At 45.1% G+C, this 20,397-nt stretch overlaps 1 protein-coding gene across 2 annotated transcripts in view; it reads right to left on the bottom strand.

The window, feature by feature from the left end:
- The window catches only part of Sec24d (SEC24 homolog D, COPII coat complex component), a 90,094-nt gene extending 74,409 nt beyond the window's left edge, over window positions 1-15,685 (bottom strand). For both annotated transcript variants that reach the window (XM_048333775.1, XM_048333776.1), the window contains exons 1-4: window positions 15,499-15,685; window positions 13,337-13,492; window positions 4,912-5,041; window positions 529-677 (exon numbers count right to left, since the gene is read on the bottom strand). In XM_048333775.1, coding sequence (XP_048189732.1) covers window positions 529-677; window positions 4,912-5,041; window positions 13,337-13,451 — 394 coding nt within the window. In that variant the 5' untranslated portion in view covers window positions 13,452-13,492; window positions 15,499-15,685. The remainder of the gene's footprint in view (window positions 1-528; window positions 678-4,911; window positions 5,042-13,336; window positions 13,493-15,498) is intronic.
- Between the last annotated feature and the right edge of the window lie 4,712 nt (window positions 15,686-20,397).

The raw sequence follows: 20,397 nt of genomic DNA, 5'->3' as shown, positions 1-20,397 counted from the left end.
AAGAGTGCTTGCCTCAAATACATGAAGCCCTGGGTTTGATTTCCCAGCACCACATATATAGAAAACGGCCAGAAGTGGCACTGTGGCTCAAGAGGTAGAGTGCTAGCCTTGAGCAAAAAGAAGCCGGGAACAGTGCTCAGGCCCTGAGTCCAACATCTAGAACTGGCAAAAAAAAAAAAAAATAATAATAATAATCACAAGGAATGATGAAAGATATGACACCACCGATCAAGATGAATGGTGCCCATAAACTGACCTGTTGAACTGAAACTCCTTTGTACTTAAAGACAATTAAAAAAAATAGTATCAAAGGAAAAAAATAATCACAGGGTTTGGTAATGTATATACATCAATGGGAGAATGCTTGTCTACTATGTGTGAGGCCCTGGGTTTGAAGCCAAATGTCTCTGTCTTTGTCTGTGTCTCTCTCCCCACCCCCACATACACATACATACACACACATACACACACACACTCATCATTCATACACCTGTAGAAATCAGTGAACGCTAACAATGAGGTTATTACCATAGTTGTTGATCTGCATAGCATTGAGCTGAGTGCCCAGATGCGTGACAGACGAAGTGGCCACTGGAGGTGGATAAGATGGCTGTGTGGAGGGCTGGTATGATGCATAAGAGGGTGCCACACTGTTGGCAGGTGGAGAGCCTGGAAATCTAAGAGAGATTTAAAAAGATGGGGGGGGCGAAGAATATCATCAAATTTCTAAGGCAAGCCATGTACAATAAATTATCAGTAACTTATGAAACCAAAGAACATCATTACGGGGTACTCAGTAGCACATGCCACATGTTTGCTCTTGCTAGTGAGCTCAAAGTCATCACAGGATACCAACAGATATGTAGCTCATGCACAGTAGGTCAAGGAGGAAAAAGAAGAGAATTTGGACTGTGAAACACAGAGCTGGCTTTAGAAATCAATCTGAGCCCACCACAATTTTGTATATATAAAACATAATAGTTGATAAAAGAGATACTAAGAAAGCTAAAGGCTGCCAGGCTCTCACACCTGTCATCCTAGCTACTCAGAGGCTCAGAACTGAGGATTCCAATTCAAAGCTAGCCCAGGCAAAAAAAAAAAAGTCTATGAGACTCTTTATCTCCAGTTAATCAGAAGCACACAAAACATTCCCTGCAAAACAATATTGAGAAGTAAGGTTGGGTGTTGCTTGTTTGTTTGTTTTGTGTTGGTATCAGGGCTAGTACTTACAGCTTGGGTGCTGTCCCTCAGCTTTTTTGCTCAAGGCTAGTGTTCTGTCATTTGAATCACAGCTCTACTTCTGGCTTTTTGGTGGTTAATTGGAGATAAGAATCTCATGGACTTCCTGAGCAGGCTGGCTTTGAACTGAGAGCCTCAGATGTCAGCCTCCGGAGTAGTTAGTATTACAAGAGTGAGCCACTAGTAACCAGCTTTCAAAAAATTTTATGATTTCACTGAATGCCATAAAAGAACAGAATCAACATCAAACAAAGTTAGTAAATATTACCACAGATGAATGAAACATGAAAATTGAGTCTCAATTTAATCTTAAACCTTTATTTCAGATTACTATCTCTATTATGTTCAACTTCAAACACTTCTCATTTTGAAGTCTGAAATAAACTTGGAAATAAATGAAGGATTTGCTTAAATTTATTACTACTGGAGACTAGGTGCTTGTGTAACTTGAATGCCCCATCCATATCTCAAGGTTTTCTTTCCAATGTGACAGTTTTAGGAGGTGGAGTATGAAGCCTCCTTCATAATGGGATTAGGGTAAAGGTGAGAGTTCAGCCTTTTTGTCCTTCTACCTTAAGTGCAGAAAGAAGGAAGGGCAGTGGGCAGGTCGGAAAGAGGAAAATGAAAGAGAAAGGGAGAGAAGGAGAGAGGGAGGGAGGGAAGGAGAAAGGAAGGGAAGGGGGAAACAACTGTTTTTCATTGTTCCTTCCTTTTCCATTGAAAACAATTTCCTAGATTTCACAGCTACCAGCTGCAATTTGGGAACCTTAACTCTTCTAATTCACCACTTCTTGGTCAAAATAGATCACTTACAATTAGCTAACTGACCTTGTTTCCTTATAATTTGAAAAAAAAAAGTGACATTGGAAATTAAGATGTTAGTTAGCTCAAGTGCCCTTGAGTGGAAGAAAAAGCAGAGTACAAGGCTCTTCTGAGTTTAAGCCCCAGTTCCAGCTCCAAAAAAAATAAATAAATAAAAAGGAAAGAAGGAAGGACGGGAGGGAGGGAGGAAAGGAGGGAAGGAGGGAAGGAGGAAGGGAGGGAGGGAGGGAGGGAGGGAGGGAGGGAGGGAAGGAGGGAAGGCAGGCAGGTTGTCCGAAGCCTCTGCTCTGACACCCTCCACCATCAGACAGGGTGACTCACCAGCACAGTAACCTCGCCCTTTGCTCTACCACTGTACTACATCTACAGAAACGTGTCCCCTGAGGGCAAGGTAACAGGTACCTATGGAGGCTTGGCCTGAAATATTAGACTTTCCTCCCATGACTCTCATTTTTCAAACCCAATCCTAACCATCAGGTCAGAATTCTAGTTGAGCCAAGTGATTAGTAGAAGAAAGGAAGCCCAAGCCGTTTGTGATATCCTAAAGCTACAGCATAAGCAGATTCTACAACTGAGCTGTCCCAAGTAACTGGGCTGAGCTGTAAGGAAGGACAAGCTATGGCCCGTGGATTTTCCATCCAGTGATATGGGTTCCATAGCTGAGGAAATGCTATTAACTTGGACTCAGCCCAGGTGCTGTAATGGGGGATGTGCACTATGCAAGGCACTTTGTAGGCACAATGATCAAAATCCCCAACCACGCATCACTGCTTCCACTGTGCTAAGCCAACCAGGACACACAGGCAAAGTGCTATAATGCATCTCTTCACAATACAACAGATTGTGAGAAAGACGTTCTGAGGAGACTTTGTCATTGAACAAAAATCATCAAATACACTATGAAGACCTGGATGGGGGAGACTACACCCTGCTACACAGTTTGTGGATTCACTGCTCTCAAGGCTAAGATGGACAAAATGACATCAGACAAAATCAAGCATGAGAAAATGACGCTAACCAGAAACGCAGCTAATAGGAACTTGAAGGAGATGCTAGTGTAGCATTCTACAATGTCCTAAAGTAAGTGGTGTGTGTGTGTGTGTGTGTGTGTGACAGTACTAGGGCTTGAACTCAGGACCTCACTCTCTCATTCAGCTTTTTTTTTGTGTGTGTGTGCCAGTCTCTGGGCTTGGACTCAGGGCCTGAGCACTGTCCCTGGCTTCTTTTTGCTCAAGGCTAGTGCTCTGCCACTTGAGCCACAGTGCCACTTCTGGCCATTTTCTATATATGTGGTGCTGGGGAATCGAACCCAGGGCTTCATGTATACAAGGCAAGCGCTCTTGCCACTAGGCCATATTCCCAGCCCCTCATTCAGCTTTTCTTCACTGGCTGGTGCTCTACCGTTTGAGCCAGGCCTCTCCATCTGACTCTTTACTGGTTAACTGGAAACAGGAGCCCTCAGCTGCCTGGGCCAGCTTTCAATACAATTTTTAGATCTCAGCCTCCGAGTAAAGCTAGGAGTCTAGTCAGGAGCCACTGGCACTCAGCTCCACATTTCTTTTTTCTTTTAATCTGAGATGCTAGGAAGGTCTCAGTGAACTTTCCTTTACTTCTGGACCGAGAGATCTGGTTGTCTCATTTTACAAATGAAGACAAGGGACCTCACAAACATCAAGGGTGGTTTGTTGCTGGAAGCAGAAGTGGACTCTGGGTTTTTCCCTCCTACCTCTTAGCTTATGGCTAAAGCCCTCTGACTTCTTGCTCTGTGCTCAAACCACAATCACTTCCACCAAACTAGCCCTGCCCTGTGTGTCCTGCAGGAGCCTGGCCTGTGCAGCTCCCTCTGCGGCTCCCTTTCCTTGCCCTCTGCAGCTCCCTCTCCTCACAAGGATTACCACCAAGACTACAAAGTGTCAAATTCGAATGCTCAGAGGACAGCTTAACCCTGTATTCTACAATAATCCCCCAGGAGTTTTCTTATTAGCAAGAGCAACCAGGTCCTCGAAGAGCAGCTGGACAGGGATGCTGTGCATGGGATCACACAGCAGAGTGACTCCTGCCTGTCTCTCCTCCATCCCAACAACCTGGGGAGAAAACTGCAGCTAATCCCTCTCCTGAGGCTCCAGGGTAAATGCTGCCTGGAGCTACTGTGCCATTAGTGGTAATGCTCCCAGGATAAACAATGACAGGATTTCCAGTGGGGAAGGTACAGCACTGGCTCCACCCTGGGTGACAGTCCCTGGGGAATGCCAGCTCTGTCACCAGCATCTCACACCTTGGTTTCTCCAGGGCCTGCCTCTTAACTGTTCCCTTTCTTAGTTACAAATACAAACACACATATATGGAGTTTTTGCATTGCTACAGTAGCCCTGTCAATCAAGAAACCCTCCCTGGCTGTTCTGGATGCCTTCCACATCAAGCCACAGATTCCACCTTCATCTGAGTTCACTGAAAATGACTTAGTGAGCTCTTACTGGCATTGAGCTCAGGTCTGTAGAGGACTCTAAGAATGCAGGATATAAGGAATACATGTTAGTGCCCTGTGAAGGAATTAAGAGATAAGCACACCATTCTAAAATAATTTGACTATAACACCAGACCAAAATGAGCAATATTGACACAAGTCATTTTATATGTTTTTAAATATAGGTTAGGACTACTATTTCCATATATTTGTATTTACTAATACTTTCCTCCTAATTTTTCTAATTGCTTTGTTTCCTAGGGCAGGAGTCTAGTAGATCTGTTCAACGATATGGATATAATGAAGAGGTTAAACATTCATTCAACAAACGTGGATGTTTAGAAGGTATTTCTAGGACAGTTATAGAAGAGTCACATGATGCTCACCTCTGCGGAGGCTGGCCTGAAGCATGAGCTCCATTCTGGCCAAACTGGTGGGGTCCAGGAGGCAGAGTGCCTGGAGGTGGAAGCACCCCAGGGCTGGTGGCCCCCAAGGGTGCAGCTGGCTTCACCATACCTGCAAGAGAAGGGCATGGGTTTAGAAGCACGCTAGAAGGCAGCTACCCAGGTGTCAGTGGCTCATGCCTATAATCCTAGCTACTCAGGAGGCTCTGAGGATGGTGGGTCCAAGCCAGCCCAGGCAGGAAAGTCCATGAGACTCTTATGTCCAGCTGTTTGATCCTAATAATGGCAAGGAGGAGGAAAGAGCTGGGCTCCAGTGGCTCATCCTTGTCACCCCACTATGTGAAATGCTTGGGTCAGAGGAGGATCGGGGTTCCACATCAGCCTGTTCACAAGGCCTCCCCACCTTGACAGAAAAGGGTGGGTGTGGCCAAACACTCATCACCCCAAAGACTGTGGAATATAGAATGGATGTAGGGGGGGGAGAGATTTTATCTGAAAAATAATCACAGAGTAAAAGGCTGGAGGTACTGGAGGCGTGGCTTAATATGAAACCTTGAGTTCAAGCCCCAGTACCACAAAAAAGAATCATCATAAAAACCCCAAACTCACACTGAAATGGAGGCAGTAATCTTTGCCAATCGTAGATCATGAGATCGCACAGTGAGAAATGCCAGGGGGGCTACAGGGGCTGCTGAAGCTTTGAGTTATGGTACTGGGAGACTGACTGGAGAGCAGTGTCTGGGTCCCCAGCCAGCCCTGAGCACATCCTTAAGCAATTCACAATTCCCACATAGTCAGGTGATAAACATCTGGGCACAGCTCAGGCTAGATCACCTGCAGTTTACCAACAATCCTACAGCACCTCTTGTCATCACGAGCATCTCTTCCAGAGAGCCTTCAAACATTTCCAGCATCTCCCTCCTTTCTTCTGGCAATGGTGGGAGGGTGAAGACACCAGGCTTGGGAATTACAGGGGTTCTAAGCCCCATATGTGCCGGGGAGGAAGCTTTGACTGAGCACACGATTTCCCCTCTTGGCAGTAACAGTGAGTCCCGTTAGCCTCTTAGAAGGAAAAAAAGACAACACAATTCTGTTTGCTCTCTCCATTTCCAAGCTTGCTTTTGCTCCAGCCTGATCCATTTACTTTTCTTTTCTTTTTTTCTTTTTTGTTGCCTGTTCTGGAGCTTGAACTCAGTCTCGAGCTCTTCCTTAACTTATCCGCTCAAGGCTGGTGATCTACTCTGGAAACCATTTCCAGTATCCTCCACTTTCAATTTCTAGTATTTTCCTAATTAATTGGAGACAAGAATCTGTTGGATTTGTCTGCCTAGACTGGCTTCACACCCAGATCCTCAGATCTCAGCCTCCTGAGTATCTAGGATTACAAGTGTGAGTCACCCACCAGTGCCTAACTAAAATTACTGTTATGTATAATACCTTTATATAATTTTTAAACCTCAAACTCACCAATGTGAGAAAACCATAGGAGTTGCAATCACACTAACTTGAGTCTGAGTAGCTGACCTCCTAGTTGACACTCTCATAAGACACTCTGTGTTCTAGAGCCATGACTGTAACTGTGTTACCACAATAATGTTCCCTATGCCTAGAGCATTGACAATTGTTTTTCCCTCTCCTGACCCTGCTCTCTGCCTTCCTTTGTTGATTCTTAAGGATTTATGTTCTAACAAATCACTTAACATATATATATAATCATAATTATATGACCACTTGTATTTTCCTTTGTAAAACATTATTTTAGACAACAGCAGAAAATCTGCCATAGTAATGCTAAAACATTCCAACTGAAATAATTACATGCACTACAAGAAACCAAAATAAGCCAGTTACTGGCAGTTCATGCCTATAATCATAGCTACTCAGGAGGCTGAGATCTGAATTGTGATTTGAACACAGCCCAGTCAGAAAAGTCTGTGAGACTCTTATCTCCAATAAACTATCCAAAAAGCCAGAAGTGGAGCTGTGGCTCAAAGAGCAGAGTGCTAGTCAGGCTCCAGGAGTGGCACAAAACAAAACAAAAAAAAGAGGAAAGATGGTTTGGGCTGCATTCTGAGGACAAGAAGGGATGTTATGTAGCAGACAGGATGAGGGGTTCCAGCCAGAGGCAGAGCTTGCCTGAAACAGCCTGGCAAGATGGAAGCCTGGAGGTGGGGATGGGGAAGGATCTGCATGGAGAGGCTATAGGGAAGGTAACTGGTTGGGGTCAAACTACAAAGTCTAGAGTGCCATTGGGATCCTCCCTGGGCAGAGAAGGTGTATCATTTTTATCTACAGAGTCAACCATGCTTCCCTGGCTATATTATTGCCATTTTCGAAAGTGAACAAACATAGAGAATCAGAGTAGTACGGGAATTTCAGCAGGAAGGGATGTTACGCAGGGAGAATGAAGTCACCACGTTTACTGCCAGGAGAAAAGTGTGGAAAACCACAAAGTTGTCTTTAATACAGAAGCCAAGAGTACAAACAGGATTCTTTAACACCAGTTCCAAACCCATCAGCCTTGCCTTTCCGATGGTCCTGGAAGCTCCATCTCCTAGTCTCTCCTACATTTCAGATTATAGTGCAAAGCAACACACCTCTATATGTCCTGGAAGTAGTACAGATGGTTCTCTGGGACTAGAAAGGTAGTAACAGATGACAGGATAGTCCTGTGTGGGTAGAGCATCTCTATGAACCACCAAGTCCTAAGTCCAATATTCTGTTTGTTGCTTGATACCCTTTTACCAACCCCTTTTCCATTACAAAGGAATTTGTTATCAGCAGATGAACTTTGATCAAAACCATGTCATACAAAGTAATCAGATCAAATCAGTATATTCCAGTTTTCCCTTGGAAGTGAATCAGCAAGGCAGGCAGAGGAACTAATGTAAGGACACCTTTGACAATGTGCATAAGAAATCTCTACAGATAGGTCCATTGGGGTGGGGGTGGGGCAGTGTGATCACTGGAGGGGGTGTGGCCTCAGGCTTTGTAACCCAATGTGGGCCATTATTAATGGGTGGGACAGTGACACCATAGCCCCCTCATTCTACCAAACTGACTGCCCAGGTGAAGAGACACACTCAGCACTTTCAAAACGCATTCGGACTTTTTAGTAGAATTGGTTAGAAAACACAAAATTGAAGCTATTGTCATGGATTCAGTCCTCTGGGTCTTTGAGCACCCTTGGCAGTGAGCAATTACATGGCATAAACAATAATAAATTTCTGATGTCACACGTATCTACTTGCAGAACAAATAGGTCTACGTCCTGCTGATGCCTGGAAGGGGCTTTCTCTGTTGAAAGGATCTGTGTGGGAAAATTCTTGCTTTCAATTAAATACACATTTTGTCTTGGCAAAAAAACAAACAAACATGTCATAGCCAGGCACAGGTGGCTCACACCTACAATCCGAGCTACTCAGGAGGCGAGTTCTGACAACCTCAAGAAAGATGAGTATGAGTTATCTCCAATTAAACAGCAGATAAAAAAAAAACTGTAAGTGGAAGTGTGGCTCAAGTGGTAGAGCACCAGCCCAGAGTAAGCAAAACAAATAAGCAAGAGTGCCCCGCCCACATGTTCGGGGCCCCGGTACTGGCGCGCATGTGCGAATGCACACACACACACACACACACACAAAATGAGTTGGTCCTAGATGTGGATGATACAGAAACTGAGAAACTCTGCTGCTCCCTCTGGAGCACAGTGCACAGTGCACAGTGCACACCCACCCCTAGTTCCGTCCACACTTTCGAGTGCACAGTGCATCTCTTTCTACAGCGTACACTGTACGCTGGTTGGAACCCTTCCTAGCTAAAGGTTCTGGGTTATGCCCTAAGTGACCCCACTATTAGAATCTAAAGTCCTTGGCAAGGTCCACTTCTTCCTCAAGGTGCAGCCCTCTCTCTCCACTCTCTACCCAGCTGTTCTCCATGGCTTGTCAGCCCTGGCAAGCTGCCTCCCTGCTTGGTAGACTCTGTCACCTGCCAGATCATTCCCTCTGGGAAGATTCTCTGTCTCTGCACAAACTTCTGGCTAGGCACCTTGTCCCATACTTCCCTACCACCCTCTACTTCCTGTATGAATGTAATGGTCAAGTTACTTAGTGTGTTGTCCTTTACATAATTAAGTACTGGAAGAACAGAGAGTAGATTTATTTGTTGTTATATCACAAGTGTTTGCTCACTCAATAAAACTGTGAAATGGGTTACTGTACTACATAACAGAAGAATTACAAAACCACAGCCAACAGGCATTCATGGAGGTGGGTATGTTAGAAATAAAAGGCCAAGGTAGCATTGGCTACTGTAATAGAAAGATACTCAAGAAACCACACTGTCAGGAAGAAAGGTCTTGACAAGAAGACCCATAGTGACAAGTATCTGGGTTGGGGGTACAGCTCAGTGGTAGAAGGTTTACCTAGAATAAATAAGGCCCTGCGTAGAATAAGGTCTTGGGTAGACTAAGGACCTGCCTATAAGAAATAAGGTCATGTCCAGCACCAAAAAACAAACCAACAACATTAATTATTACTAAAGTACTAAAAAATATTTATAAATTATATATAAAATTATTATTATTAAAGTATTATTATTATTAAAGTATTATTATTAAAGGAATCTATGACATAGAAATAAAGGCTGCATAAGTTACAGAAAGCTTATACGGAGTATGAAAGTTTGGTGGCCCCTATAAAAACTGAATAGGAGAAAGAGGCTTAAATTAAAGCAGAAAAGATTCAGTCATCAGAGACAAGCTTTGAAAACACCCCTCCTGGCAAACAGCAGAATTCTACAGATGAATCCTACAGCTCACTACTCACTTCATGGGATGGATATTTACAATGAGCCAGAGTTAGCTTTCCATGAGGTATACATATTTCAAAACAACATATGTGGGCTAAATATATGCCATTTTTATGTGCCAAGTTAAAAAAATATAACTTCTAAATATATGTCTCCAAAATGTTTTAAGACACTTTTAAGCAAACATGTAAGTACTTTTACTGCTTTAGGCATATTTGATTATGTCTTTGTTCGTTTGGTGTGTTTTATTTGTGTGACTAGGTGTATCCAATTTAGACAGTCTTGTGCATGCTAGGCAAACACTGAGCTACCTCAACCCAGCCCCTGGCACAACTGTGCTGGCAAGGTAGTGCATGGTATAAAGGCTTGCACTGGTTTAGGGAGAAAGGAAACAGAAGTAAGCTTGAGGGAAAAGATGGTAGCAGAGAAAACTGAAACAGTTTATGGAGGTGTTATGCTCTGGTGGCTCTCGCCTATAATCCTCGCTGCTCAGAAGGCTGAGATCTGAAGACTGAGGTTCAAAGCCAGCCCAGGCAGAGTCTAGGAGACTCTTACTGCCAATTATCCAGAAAAAAAAAAAAGCTGGAAGTAGAATTATGACTCAAGTGCTAAGCATCAGCCTTTAGCAAAAGAGCCAAGCAAGAGCATGAGGCCCAGAGTTCAAACCCCAGAATTGGCAAAAAGAAAAACAAACTCTATAGAGATGCCCACAAGGAGGCAGGTAAGTGGAGAGGCAGCAGTGTAAAGCAATCTGCACATGACAACCTCGTGACATCTGGGGAATCGTATCCAGTATAGGAATGGGGCAGATGAGCTGGGGGGGGCGGGGAAGAAGGAGGTAATTTTAGAAATGAAGGCCTAAAGAGCTTAAAATATAAAATAGGAGCAATGGGATCCATAAAAGGTTTTAAGCAAAATCCAAACTAGATTAATGTGCTATACAAATTTCTCTGGCTCTAGAGTTGATGGTGTGCAGAAAAGTGCACTGGACAAGGGATTCATGGTGAGGTGAGCACATTGGTGGTCCAGGTAAGAGGAGGGTGAATTGAACAAAAAGGACTGGTGGGGAAACAGCAAGGAGGAAGTGGTGGGGAAGATGTTTCAATTGTTCCATAAAGGTTTGGAGGACCAGTTGGATGGGAGGGATAAAAAGTAGATTGGCTGGTGCCAGTGACTCATGCCTATAATCCTAGCTATTCAGGAAGCTGAGATCTGAGGATCATGGTTCAAAGCTAGCCTGAGCCAAAAATTCCATGAGACGGGGCTGGGGATATAGCCTAGTGGCAAGAGTGCCTGCCTCGGATACACGAGGCCCTAGGTTCGATTCCCCAGCACCACATATACAGAAAACGGCCAGAAGCGGCGCTGTGGCTCAAGTGGCAGAGTGCTAGCCTTGAGCAAAAAGAAGCCAGGGACAGTGCTCAGGCCCTGAGTCCAAGGCCCAGGACTGGCAAAAAAAAAAAAAATTCCATGAGACTCTTATCTCCAATTACCCACCAGAAAACTGGAAGTGGCACTGTGACTCAAAGTAGGGGAGCACTAGCCTTGAGCAAAAGAGATCAAGGACAGTGCCAAGGCTCTGAGTTCAAGCCCCTTGACCAACCAAAAGAGAGAGAGAGAGAGAGAGAGAGAGAGAGAGAGAGAGAGAGAGAGAGAGAGAGAATGCATTTGGGGCTTATTAACTTTTTAAATAGAGTTTCTGGAATAGATGGTGAAGTAAATGATGCCAATATGTGACAGAAAATGTCAGAAAAATACTTTTCAGCAAAAGAAGGTTGAATTGCTTGGAATGAATGTTTGACATACCTGAGTCCACAAGAGTACAACAATGATGTGTCTAGAACTGAGGAAAGACAACTGGGCTGCCCAGACAGATCTAAGAGAAAAGTATTTGATGACACAGCTTAGGGAAAAACCTGCAGACCCAGAGGAGTGAAGACAGAACTGAAGAGTCAGGTAGAAGAAGGGCTTCTTCAAAAGATATGTCCAAAAAGAAACAGAATGAAGGTGAAAGGGGTTTTGTAAAAATGAGAGTAGTAAGCAACATCTAATGTAAGAGCAGCATCTATTCCTTCCAGCATAGGGGCCACCATCATTCCTGGGGAGGAAAGTGAAGGGTGAACCCATGCAAGCTATGGATTGTGAACTATACTGAGAGCTGCAGGGAAGAATGGAGAGGAGAGGGTGGACTTGTGTTCTTTATCAAGAAAATGACATAGAAGAATGATAGTAAGGCTGGATAGGACTGAGTCTTATGCTCAGGTATATAAGAGAGTTTGTTGATTGCTTTTCTGAGGGACCTGACTATAAATCCCAGCTCCACTACATTACAACTCTATGACCTGGAACAAATTACACTAGACATTGTTTTCTTAGCTGCAAAAAGACTGCTAATAATCTACCGTATGGCACAGTATGAGGAAAAAATAAGGTAACTGTTAAAAAGGATTTGGACCAGTTTTTGATTCAAGAAAAAGAATACACATGAAGGAGTTTGTAATCTCATTACACAAAAACTGGAGGAAGATGAGTGAATGGTTTCTACAGGACCCAAAAACACAGAATGTTGAATGTCCTGGGGGGCCCTGGCTCTAGACAAGAGGGAAGACACACCCAAAATGCTGGGTATTGTTCTGAGCAATTAATATTCAATCATGTTTTTCCAGCAAAGCCATGTTTCTTCTTGTTATTATTGGCAAGAAGCAATCATTAGTGCTCAAATTTAACAGTATTTTCTAATCACAAAACTGATTTTATACTATTATATAAACCACCATAATATATAACATATAACAGCAAGACCAAGTCTAACAGTGCAAATGGAATACTCAAGAATTCTTTTGTTTCGCTTCCTAGTCAGGGAACCAAACCAAACAAAAAAGAATTCTTTTTGGCTGGGAATATGGCCTAGTGGTAGAGTGCTTGCCTCGTATACACGAAGCCCTAGGTTCGATTCCCCAGCACCACATATGTAGAAAATGGCCATAAGTGGCGCTGTGGCTCAAGTGGCAGAGTGCTAGCCTTGAGCAAAAAGAAGCCAGGGACAGTGCTCAGGCCCTGAGTCCAAGCCCCAGGACTGGCCAAAAAAAAAAAAAAAAAAAGAATTCTTTTGTGTGTGTGGACATGTCTGTGTGTGTGCACGTGCACGCACATGTGTGCACACACATGCTGCTACTGGGGTTTGAACTCAGAGCACAGACAAAAGTCCCTTAGCTTCTTCACTCAGGGCTGGTGCTCTACCACTTGAGCCACAGCACCACTTCCACTTTCTTGCTGATTAGCTGGGTTTAAGGGTTTCACTGACTTTTTCTGCCTGGGCTGGAAACTGCAATCTCAGATCTCAGCCTCCTGAGATGCTATGATTACAGGTATGAGCCACTGATGCCTGGCTTCTTCTTTGTTCACGCCACATTTAAAACCCAAACTTATATTCTAATCAATAATCCAACTAGTGTTGTTGGGTTCTGCTTTGAGAGCCATCATCTTCAGGCATGGCATCTGATGACCACCACCTGACTTTTCCCTGTCCCTCTTTTCAGAGCATCTCATGGGTCTGGGCTGAGGCATGCACTATCACACTCATCAAGATGCCCCACTTTACCTGGTGAAGTTGCCTGGGAAGGATCCCCATAGTGCCCATAATGATGGGAAGAAAGGCCCATTCCAGGCTGGGACTGAGAATAGGGGGGTGTGGCCACATAACCTTGTTGACTCATTATGAAAATTTCATTCCACAGGGTAGTTCTGCAGAAGAGCCCTGCAAGAGAAAAGCAGAAAACCACGCAGTGAGAGGGTTTTAGTTACTTCATGCTATTAGAAATATAAATACTATTAACACATACTTAGGATGGCTTGGGGAGAGGGGAGTTCAAATATCATGTACATGAAGTATTTCCATACTATACAATGCAATATTATCTTCTGAAAGGGAACTTCGGTGGTCCTATGGCAAATTCTCCTGAATAACAATTGCCATCCTTTTTGTAATAGAAGCCCAAAATGTTTCACACAGAGCCCATCATGAAAGTTCTATTTTTGTGCTTTTAGTTTCCAAGGCCACATATGCAACCCAGAGCGCATCATACCATTCAACTGACTGACCACCATAATTACCAGTTATAAAGTTGTTTCATAATTTGTTTCAGTGCTCGCCTCATTAGTCATGTTAACCTGGTAGTTAGGACAAAGAGAAATCATAGTCCAACAAACATAGCCAGAGATAACATTGGCCTTACTTTATGAGTCATAATTAGACTAAGGCAAGTGACAACTACCACTATAAGAATTATTGGTGCTTTCTCAAATCTGACATAATTTCTTTCTGAAATCATTTGCTATCATACCTCTAAGAACATGAACACCTGTATGTTAAAAATTAGGGAAAAGGAATAATCTCACATTTGTGTATGTATACGTACACAAAGTGCAAAACTCATTTTGAGTCTATTCGGCAATCATTTATCAATTTCTTTATTTTTTCCCCTCTATGTTTTCATATGAGACATTCCATGAAAACATTTTTTTTTAATTCAGTAACTAAGGGAGTCCTTGGAATCCCACTGAAAGAGAAGGCTTTCATTCCAGACCAGATAATAGTCAGCTGTGTCACAAAGAAGTACTTAAAAAACCTCTCTGAGCCTAAGTTCTTTACGGAAAAAAAATGAAACTTCCAAAATGCTTTTTAGATACAAAACACAGATTTCACAGTTCCCCTCCAATTTCTTGTCAGCTAGCATGGGCATATTCTTCCTGTGTTCTTTCATCTGCTGTCTTTGAAGGTGAAGATGGCAGCTACCTGTTAACACTTGGAATCCCTCTTGTCTTTGGAAAATAGCATTCTTGCATATGTCAACTGTCCTAGCCCGGGTTTTCATTTTCCTGGGAAACTATGTTTCCAAAATGAACGTCAGCGAGCACAGAGCTTCGGGGGTAGCTTTCATGGCAGGCGAAGGGCGATGTGTTCCTGACCACACTTTCCCTCCTCCCACTTGGGGAGAGAGACGTGGCAGCCTGAGCTTTGGTCAAGCCTGGGCGCACTCACACCCACGCAGCGGCCTGTTGCTGAGTGACCGACCGACAGGCGGACAGAAAGGAGGGAGGGAGGGAGGGAAGGAAAGAAGGAGGGAAGGAAGGAGGACGGCCACTGCGAAGAGGAGCAGGAGGCCATCGGGTCCTCCTTCCCGGTCCGGGAGGAATTTGCCTCCTGACGCAACACCGGTGCCACGTCAAACTTCCTCAGACAGCAGCACCAAGTTGGAGAACCCTGACTCAGCTTCAGGCGGCGACATGGCAGAAAACCACTTGGCACGAGCAGGCCTGGGATCCAGAAAACTGGGGCCGATCCGGTCCGGATCCCAGAGTCCCCCAAGCCCACTGTCATGCCGCGGCTCCGGCCGCCCGCGCCCCGCCCGCTCGGGACCTCGCCCGGGCTCCGCCACGTCGGAGCTTCAAAGTCCCGGCGGCAGCATAACCGCGGGGCCTCCACGCCTAGACCATGAGGGTGGCGGGGTGCGGAGCGGGGCTCCCCGGGACCCGGCGTCCCGGGCGGAGGGGCGGTCAGAGATGCCCCCGGGCCCCTCAGCAAAGTGCGGGGGCTCCGGACGCCGCCCCTCACGGCGAGCGCCAGACGCTCGCCCACCGCCACGCGCCCTCGACGGGCACCGGACACCGGGCGGGCACCGGACACCGGCCGGGCTCCGCGGCCCCTCTAGCGGCTCCTGAGGAGGCGCCCACCCGAGCGCGTCTGCGACCCGCGAGGTTTACCTGGTCCCGCACGGCGCCGGCCTTCCCGGAGCCCGCGTCTCCGCTCCCGGTGCGGGCGGCCCCCGCTGACCCGGCCCCCGCTGACACGGCCCCCGTCGCGTCCTCGCCGCCCCTGCTCGGTGCGCGCCGATTTGCAACCGGGCTGGGAACTGCCACGTCAAACCCTCCGCCGCGCGCCCCCGGCCGGGACATGGACCAGCAGCCGCGCGCCCGTCTGCGCAAGCGCACAGGTTCGTAGGGGGCGTGGCGACGCGTGCTGGGGGCGTGACTAGAGGCGTGTGGGGCGTGATTAGGGGTGGGCGTGGTCGTATCTCCCAGTGCGCTTGCCCGCTGCACCTCCTCCCTGTTTTGCTCTTTTAGCCTTTTTCCGGTTCTTTTTTAAATTTCTTTTTTGCCTCTGTCGCTGCTGTCCTTTGTTCTATCTCCGCCTCTGGCAGCGTGTCAGAGACTTGATCGTCGTTGCTACCTCGGAGTCATGAGAAGGAGAGGAGCGCGCGCGGAGCCCATTCATTCTTCCCTCCATTCAACAGGTCGCAGGTTGGGCCCTTGAAGCGCGTCGTCCGAATCCCGGGCGTCCCGGGGCTGCTCCGTCCACGCCCGCGGGGAGGAAGCTGCCGGGGAAGGCGAGTCTGGCAGGTGCACACACAGGCGGTTTCGGCAGAACGGGGCGGGGGTGGGAGCACCGCCCAGCTGAAAGCAGGGAGGGGGTATCCCCCAGAATGGGGGCTGCCGCAGCTGCGTGTCCGCCCTCACCGTCTCCTGTGTTCCTTGTCTGGAATTGAACCACGGATTCGACCCCCACAGAGATCTGTCTCAGAAATGTATCCGGAGGAAACTTGGGAAATCAAGGCAACCTGCTTGAGAACTCCGCCTGCCTATCTTGCTCTAAAATCGGGGCCTGCTGGTGAGATCCCCACAACTCCCCAGCTCCCTCAGCCCACTCCGCGCTTGGGAGAGAAAGAGACCCAACACGTGGAAGCTGAGATCTGAGAATGACATTTAAAACTTACCTCTAACTGTCCAGAAAATGACTGGAAGTGGAGGTGTGGCTCAAGGGGTAGAGCACCAGCCTTGAGTAAGTGAAAAAGTCAAGCAAGAGCAAGAAGCCCCAATGCCTAAATAAATAAAGAAAAAGAAAAATCCATCAATGGATAGTGTCAGACCTTTCATCACCCCTCTTCTCTCCTTGTCTGTTCTCTCTAGTTTTCTCCTGCCCTTCCTTCTCCTCCTCCTGCTCCTCTTCCTGCTCCTCCTCCTCCTGCTCTTCCTCTTCCTCCCCCTCCTCCTTCCCCCTCCTCTTCCTCCTCCTTTTTCTTCTCTCTCTCTCTCTCTCTGTATCGTTGTCTATCTGTCTCTCCTGAAGATTCAAGCTTCTAATCACTCAATCACCTCTCAGTGATTGCATCCACCAGCTGGGGATCAGTCCTTCAACACTAGGGCCACAGTGTGGGGACGCTCATATCTGAAGTATTACATCATTTCAGTAGTGATGATTTATGGTCCTTTTCCCAACTCTTAGAATCTGTGCTTTCTAAACCATAGACAGGGTGTGGCATCAACATTTAGCCAGGGTTAAAAATCCACAGTGAGGAATTGGTTCTTATAATCTACATACATGTAGGATGAAAATGTTTTGTGAAGGTTTCAGAAATTCTGACCTACACTGTTGGAGCATTACAGTTTACAAGAGCAACGAGAAAAGTTGTCATGTTAATTATCTCAAAGAGAGTGACTGCTGTGACACAAATGTAAGAGAGAAGAGACAGTCAGAAACTGGCATAATGGTGTGACCCACCTGGCTGGTGAGTTACCTCTGTAAAATTCCTAAACTGGATTTGTAAACGCATCCTAACTCCTTGCTTGGGAACCATACCTGCCTGAGATCAAGACAAACCATTTGTGCTTTTAGTTCTAAAAATAACTTTGAATTTCTAAACATTGAATCTATAAGGGACTGGAGAAATAAGAATATTTAGCACAATATTCTGTGATGTCTATGATCATTGTAACCACTTGATGGAGTAATAGCATAATATCTTTATAATATACTAGATTGATAACATATTTATAAGAATAGATTAATAGGGCTGGGGATATGGCCTAGTGGCAAGAGTGCCTGCCTCATATACATGAGGCCCTGGGTTCGATTCCCCAGCACCACATATACAGAAAATGGCCAGAAGTGGCGCTGTGGCTCATGTGGCAGAGTGCTAGCCTTGAGCAAAAGGAAGCCAGGGACAGTGCTCAGGCCCTGAGTCCAAGCCCCAGGACTGGCCAAAAAAAAAAAAAAAAAAAAGAATAGATTAATAACCTAATAGATTTATAACAAAAGCTTCTAAGAGTTGGGAAAAGGACCATAAATGACCTAGTCATGCAGGGTACCAGTGGCTCACACCTACAATTCTAGCAACTCAGGAGGCTGAGATTTGAATATTGCAGTTCAAAGCCAGCCTAGGCAGGAAAGTCCCTGAGATTCTTATCTCCTATTGACCAAGCAAAAACCCAGAAGTGGAGCTGTATCTCATGTGGTAAAGTGCTAGCCTTGAGTACAAATGCTCAGGGACAGTACCCAGACCCTGAGTTCAAGCTTTGGGACCAACACACACACACACACACACACACACACACACACACACACACACACACGACCTACTAGTCAGTCTTACAGCCAGTTGGAAATCAGTACTTCCTATTCTAGAATGTTCCAGAGTTTTTTTATTCCACCTATATTTATCTACTTCCTCTCTTTTTGATCACTACTCTGATTTGCTATTATTAATGGTCTCTGCCTTTTTCTCTTCTCATTGCCTCATAGTTAAGCAGCTAAAATAGTGATGGCCTACGTAGCCCTAGCAGTGATTGGAGTTTCTAATCACAGGTCCTTTCCTAATGAAGTGGCTGCCATGTGATTGTCTTGCTCCCTTTCTTCTGGCCATGGGTGCCCGTCTCTTATAGGATTGATTGATTTGTTCCTGTGTTCAGGCTGCTGGCTTTCACAGACATGAGGATCATTCTGGGTTTCAGCCTTCCTTAGTGTGACCCGCCCTGTTGCCAAGTCTCCAATATTCCATATAGTTAACTTGACATTCAGGTAATGGTATCCTGCTTGAGAGCTGAGAGCTAGGAAAAGCCCACGGACTGGAGCTTTGTGTTCTCTAGGGTCTTTCTGTTCCCTCAAACAAGCAAAAAGCAGAAAAATCAATTGTGAAAACAGACGGTATGAAAGAAAAGTTTCCTGATGACATTTGGGGTTTCTTTTAATGGTTGGGCTTTGAAGCTCAAGGTGACGTGGCTCTCATCAATTTTTGTAATTTAAAACATCTGCAAGTTTCTTAGTAAAGAAATAACTCAATGTGCAAGGGAGCTAAGGAGAGACTCTCAGAAGAGTTAAGATAGCAAAGAAACATGAGGAAATACTCATCATCATCCCTGGTCATAAAGGAAATTTTTTAAAAAAACAACTGAGATTCCATCTCACCCAAGTCAAAATGGCCAACATTTTGAATTTGAACCACAAATGCTGGCAGGGATGTGGGGGAAAAAAAGGAACCCTACTGCACTGCTGGTGGGAATGTAGTACAACTACTCTGAAAAGCACTCATGGAGGTTCCTCAAAAAACTAAACATAGACATTCCCTATGACCTAACCCTCCTAGACATCTACCCTGAATGCCATGAGCCAGGATATGTTATGGCATATCCACGTTCATTGCTGCACTATTCACAATAGCCAGGATGTGGAAACAGCCCAGATGCCCCACAATAGCTGAATGAATCCAAGAAAAATGTGATATCTAATACAATGGAATTTTACACAGCCATTAGAAAGAATAAAATAATGTCATTTGCAGGGAAATGGATGAAACTAGAACAAATTTTAAGTGGGATAAGCTAAGATCAGAGAGACAAACGGCACATGTTCTCTCTGATATGCGGAAGTTAGATCTGAAACACAATATGACAAATTACACAGGATTCTAGATACTTGTATACAGTGAGACCAAAAGAGGATAGTCTTAGGATGGAATCACAACGGTGCAATGCCTATGTGCCTAAGATATGGAAACAAAAGACTTTATGTGTTTTTTTTCTTTGTCTTTGGTTCTGTATTCTTTACCTTACGTATGGTGTATCCGTGTATATATTTTCAGGAGGGTGGAGGTAGGGCACAGAGCTTGAGGAAAAAGGGTGAAAAGTGCAGCAATGGAGCACACTGGATATTAATGGAAGTGAACTTTGCAACTCCTGGGTTGGGACAGGAGGGAGGGACTGGGAGAGAGTGAGGAACTGAAGACACTGTACAAAAGGAAGTGTAGGGCTAGGAATATGGCCTAATGGTAAAGTGATTGCCTCTTATACATGAAGCCCTGAGTTCGATTCCTCAGCACCACATATATAGAAAAAAGCCAGAAGTAGTGCTGTGGCTCAAGAGGTAGAGTGCTAGCCTTGAACAAAAAGAAGCCAGGGACAGTGCTCAGACCCTGAGTCCATGCCCCAGGACTGGTAACAAAAAAAAAAAATTCAGAAAAAGGAAATGTAATTGTTTCCTGGCTCATGTAAATGTAACCATCTGTACATCACCTCTAGAATAACAATAAAGTAAAAATTTTTTAAGCCTGCAACTTTCTGATTCCAAAGCTAAAAACAATTTGAAGAAACTTTATAGTTTAAAAACTGGAATGACCAAATCTGGTATTTTAAATACTAAAAGTACAGTAAATAATGCCAAGTTAAACAAGGATGACAAGAAAAGTACATGATAAGCTAAGTTGAATGGCAACTGATTGTGGTAATGATAGAGTTCAAGTTCAAGGCCCAATGTCAAGGTGTTCCTAGAATTAGGTATTTAATATCTCTTGCTGAGGTCACTACATCACTTTCAGTGCAGACTGGGCAGAT

This window comes from Perognathus longimembris, chromosome 24, assembly GCF_023159225.1.
Source record: "Perognathus longimembris pacificus isolate PPM17 chromosome 24, ASM2315922v1, whole genome shotgun sequence".
Classification (NCBI taxonomy): Eukaryota; Metazoa; Chordata; class Mammalia; order Rodentia; family Heteromyidae; genus Perognathus; species Perognathus longimembris.
The sequence above is the reverse complement of the archived record's forward strand: the minus strand, read 5'-3'. Positions and strand labels throughout refer to the sequence as shown.